The sequence below is a fragment of the Limulus polyphemus genome, unplaced genomic scaffold, assembly GCF_000517525.1.
Source record: "Limulus polyphemus unplaced genomic scaffold, Limulus_polyphemus-2.1.2 Scaffold663, whole genome shotgun sequence".
Lineage (NCBI taxonomy): Eukaryota > Metazoa > Arthropoda > Merostomata > Xiphosura > Limulidae > Limulus > Limulus polyphemus.
The window spans coordinates 305,103-310,370 of NW_013666273.1; the positions used below are offsets into that span (position 1 = coordinate 305,103).

The 5,268-nt window shown below is 37.2% G+C and overlaps 1 protein-coding gene across 1 annotated transcript; it reads left to right on the forward strand.

Annotated features, from left to right (window-relative positions):
- Window positions 1–1,559: 1,559 nt before the first annotated feature.
- On the forward strand, window positions 1,560–4,829 carry LOC106459805. Its single transcript, XM_013919466.1, has 2 exons — window positions 1,560–1,590; window positions 3,748–4,829. Exons 1-2 carry the CDS (start codon window positions 1,560–1,562, stop codon window positions 4,827–4,829), a joined length of 1,113 nt encoding a protein of 370 aa, XP_013774920.1.
- The last annotated feature ends 439 nt before the right edge of the window (window positions 4,830–5,268 follow it).

A 5,268-nucleotide genomic window follows, 5' to 3' on the forward strand; every position in this document is an offset into this window, starting at 1 on the left:
TATTAACAAATAGTGTTGTACAGGTTGTGTAATAACTTCAAATAAACTAATTTTTTTTCAACAATCTCGATAATTAATGTTACTCAACATAATATCTTAAATAGCATAGATTTTACTAACAAAAGGCTTAACTTGCCGGATATTATATTAAATGGGAACTTTTTTCATTCGTTGATCGATACACACAGTATTAATAAAATACATACACACAGTTAGTAAAATATATATTAGACTATCTTCACCTCAGACGAAAACAAAAGTGTGCGGTTAACATTTAGAATTCAACTTGCACAAGGCAGAATGATTTTGTTATTATTAAATGAAGGTTAAACCATTAATGTTCGGTATGTTCATTAAATACTATTAGATGAAGGTTAAACCATTAATGTTCAATATGTTCGTTAAATATTATTAGCAGCCCGTCATGGCCAAGTGGTTAGGGTACTCGGCTCACAATCTGCGGGTCGCGGGTTCGAATCCCCGTCACACCAAACATGCTCGCCCTTTAAGCCGTGGGGGCGTTATAATGTTACGGTCAATCCCACTATTCGTTGGTAGAAGAGTAGCCCAAGAGTTGGCGGTGGGTGGTGATGACTAGCTGCCTTCCCTCTAGTCTTACACTGCTAAATTAGAGACGGCTAACGCAGATAGCCCTCGTGTAGCTTTGCGCGAAATTCAAATAAACAAATACTATTAGATGAAGGTTAAACCATTAATGTTCAATATGTTTATTAAATACTAAAAATTCAAATATGATATCTTTTATTTTAAAATGTAACCAAAGATTAATAATTATGTTTAGGGTTGATAACTGTGCGTGTAAACCTAATATTTTTAAAGTGATTGATACAATAGTACATGTATGTATTATTAGAACATTAACAAATATTTTAAAATTTATTTATATATTACGTCACCATATTAAGAATTACCTAGTTATTATATATATAGTTAAATAGTGATCAGAATGCCTGTTCTTACAAACTTCCTACAATCAACCTAAAATTTCCGGGGAAGAAAGAACAAACTAGCTACTTTAGTGTATTCTAAAACAATACCTTGCGTCTCTTCACACGAGTGTCCACCTCGACAACCACAAGTGTTTGAAGAACACTTTTCTTAACTACCTGGCTCTGACGTCAAAGCCACCTCCTGCTGTCATTTTCTACGAACCATTCCAGTCGCGTGCATTGCGGCCAAGCACCAGTGTATGTATGTATGTGTATTCTATAAATCAATGTTCAAAAGCCGATGTCCGAGCTACCCTTTCTTCACGTGACGGTCACGGCCAAATGGTACGTGATTCTAAGGTTAGCAGTCTAAAAAGTTTGTTATCCTTTCTGTCGGAACGGACACTACAACACGTATATTTAGTAGCTTACTATCACGAATACAGTGGTTATCGATTGAAAATTGTCGGTTTATCATCTATTCTATTGTGATAGATAACTTCATTCACTTTAGGCTTTCTTTTTTACAGAGTCCTCATGAATCACGTGTATTTAAGTAAGAACTTGAATAGCGTAAAAGATACAAAGTCATTAAATTTTCACTATGAGATGCGGTTATATAATCATTATGAAGACACCAGTTAGTCCATTATTTGAACTTGAGATCTAAGTAAAGATTATTCATAACACCTTCAGTTAAAACTATGTGGGATTACCACGGACTAGCTTTGGTCATGTTCCGTTTGCTCGGAATTTCCCCCCCCCCCTATATTTTTTTACTGTTTTTTACAAAGGAAAAACGTTAACTTTGCGGAAGTCCCAGTTCAGTTGGATCTGGTGACCACCCAATCCCAACTCATGTTGGAACTAACGACCTCTACCGGAACTCAACGACAGTTTATGACTATTTTAATGACCTACAAACCTTACTGTTACATATTTTGACTCTCTGTACTGATCTTCACGTATGTTTCTCAAGCGTTATTCACCGTGACGTTAATAGACATACTGATGATCTCTTTCTGAAACAAGTCTGTACTACTGACACTTTAAATCACAAAATTGACAAATTCAACGTTCCCGCACATGACCTATGTCTACGTAACCCACGCTTGTCTTTCCTTTACAACACTAGCTTGAAACTTTAAAGCAGGAGACATTTCTTAGTTTACACCTTTCTTTCCAAGGAAGCGTTTCCCTATCCTGTAATTTCCGCTTCTTTATTACCAACTTTATTCTTCTTCGCCTACAAACTAATACTGAATACTCCAGCGTAAACCAACCAAACACCCCTAGTCCTAAATCTCCTTCAACCTCTTCTATTCCCCATACCCCTATCTCATTAAAAAAAACCTCAACCCCAGGAGCATACATCTGTATGCCACACCTCTACTACACTTCCAAACCCTGTTTCTCCTGGAACTGTCCCAAACTCTAATTGTGACCCTTCGCCTAAATATCTAACCTATACTGAAGTCACGGCTTCCTCTTTTGTTTCTAGTAACCTTTCCCTAAGCCCTGATACCCAATCCACGAAGCCTGCCTCAGTCACAACCTTTCAACTCAAAGTAAATACATCTGTATGCCACACTTCTATACTTCCATATTCCATTTCTATCACTACTTCTCCTGGAACTATTCCAAAGTCTACATTTGACCCTTCGCCTAAATTCTCTACTCATGTAGAAGTTACGGCTTCCACTCTTATTCCTAATAATCTTCTAGTAAGCCCTGAACTTGATGACCTTCCAAACTTCACGATCTCCTTCCGAAAGTCAAATCTTCTGCACACCTTGAAAGCAACCTTCCTTCTGGTATCCTCTATATTCCTAGCAATCCTCCACTAAGTTCCAAACCTGATGACTCTAAACCTTCACGTCCCATAGATAAATCTTCCACTCTCCTCAAACTAAACCTTCCCTACATTACAACTTCCCAATCGTATTCTAATCTCAACGCTATCAAAACTTTCAAACGACTTAGAAAACTGAAAGAATAGAGACTGAGATATATTAACCATACTGTCGTTTTAGAACAACATTTACAGTGTCAAACTGTACCTAAATCACTTAATCTGAATCCACCAGTTACCAAAGGGGCCAATGACAAACTATTTTGTTTACAATGAAAGAAAATTCTCCATTCCACCTCAGTTGCACTTATAAAGCTCACACAAGACATCTGCAAATCCACAGTAGCCGATCTTGATAAGAACATTTCCATTATAAATTCCGAGAACACAATTTCTACTATTGAACAAAATAAACTTGATGTTTTTATTAACAAAACAAAAAAAGTCTTTCGAAAATCACGCGATAAACAACAAGGAAGAAACACATCATGATTATCTCACCAAAATCTTATCGTCGGTTCACAACGAAATAGGGCCCGGCATGGCCTGGTGGTTAGGGCGCTCGACTCGCAATCTGCAGGTCGTGAGTTCGAATTCCCGTCACATCAAACATGCTTGCCCTTTCAGTCGTGGGGGCGTTATAATGTGACGGCCAATTCCACTATTCGTTGGTAAAAGAGTAGTCCAAGAGTTGGCGGTGGGTGGTGATGACTAGCTACCTTCCCTCTAGTCTTACACTGCTAAATTAGGGACGGCTAGCACAGATAGCCCTCGTGTAGCTTTGCGCGAAATTCAAAACAAACAAACAAACTCAACGAAATAATAACTTTAAACAAGCCCCTACTGACGCTACCTGTGAATCGTTGACCAATAACTCAAATAATACAAACTCGCACGTTGAGTTGTCTCATAAAATAAGCTCTATTTCTGACTCATCCAATTCAGCTACTGCCTTGTCTGAGAGACCCAAACCAGAAAACACTTCCAATGTCTTAAATCTGTCTTCTAAAACATTAACTGAAACTCAGCACAACCTTCTCAGCAAAGGTCTCAACTTTACTCCTACCCCTAAGAACATAGATAATTTCGAAGTTATTTCCGAATTTCAAGAATTTGCACTCAGATTAAGACTTCGGGAATTTTTCCACAATAAAACCACTAACGTAAACGATATCGGTACACCATTTAAAGAAAAATCCACCTGGTCACCACCAGTCAACAGAGAACCACACTTAGAGAGCTTTATTACTGCAATTGAGAATGATGTAATTCAAGCCATAAACTCTAACATAAAAGTACGGAATAATCTCTCCTACAACGAACATGCTGCTCTAATTTCACTGAAACATGGGAATGACATTATTATTAAACAAGCTGATAAGGGCGGCGTCATTGTCATTCAGGACAAATCCGACTATATTAACGAAGCTTATCGACATCTTAATGACATAAACTACTGTAAAAAAGTAGATTGGGATCCCACCCCGGAATTTCTTAAAATAATTGAAGACAAGCTATGTAGTTTACAGAAAAACCAACACATACGTCGTGAAACTTTACAGTTCTTTTCACCTAAACACCCAGTTCCAGGTCGCTTTTATATGTTACCAAAGATACACAAACCTATCAATCCTGGTCGTCCTATTATTTCCAATTGCGGTATGCCCACCGAGAACTTACCTGCTTACGTTGATCATCACATGAAAGATTTCCCTCAATGTTTGACGTCATATATTAAAGACACAACCCATTTTTTGAACATGATCTCTGACATTAACAACAACGGAAAATTACCCCCAAACACTATTCTCTGCACCATGGACGTTTCTTCTCTTTACGTAAATATTCCCCACGACGAAGGCCTAAAAGCTTTTGAATCTTCCCTTTTGAAACTTGACAAACCCAACACTCGGACTATTGTAGACTTAACTAAACTTGTTCTTACACTTAACGGGTTTGAATTTAATAATGAATTCTATACTCAGACAAAAGGCACAGCTATGGGGACCAAGATAGCACCAAACTAAGCCAATGTTTTCATGGGAGACTTAGAGACGAGACTGTTGGAAAGTTATACAGACAAACCAAACATTTGTAAACGATACATAAATGACATTTTTTTCATTTGGATAGGAGACGAAGACTCCTTACTATCTTTCTGTAGACATGCAAACTCTTTCCACACTTCTATTAAATTTAATCTAGTTTACTCCACTACTCAAATAAGTTTTTTAGATGTAAACCTGACATTAAAAGACATTACACATTATAAAAGATATTTCTATATAATTTTAAATCATCATTTTAAACAAGGATTGTATTATTTTAAAATACAGCATTTGAAGTATACAAGTTAATATTATAAAATATTGTTACGACAGCGGAAGTCACGTGGCACTAGTAGCGTGCTTGAAGTTTCTCGAATTATCGGGAAAGACCGAGTTTGTTCGAGACGCCCTCTTCTTT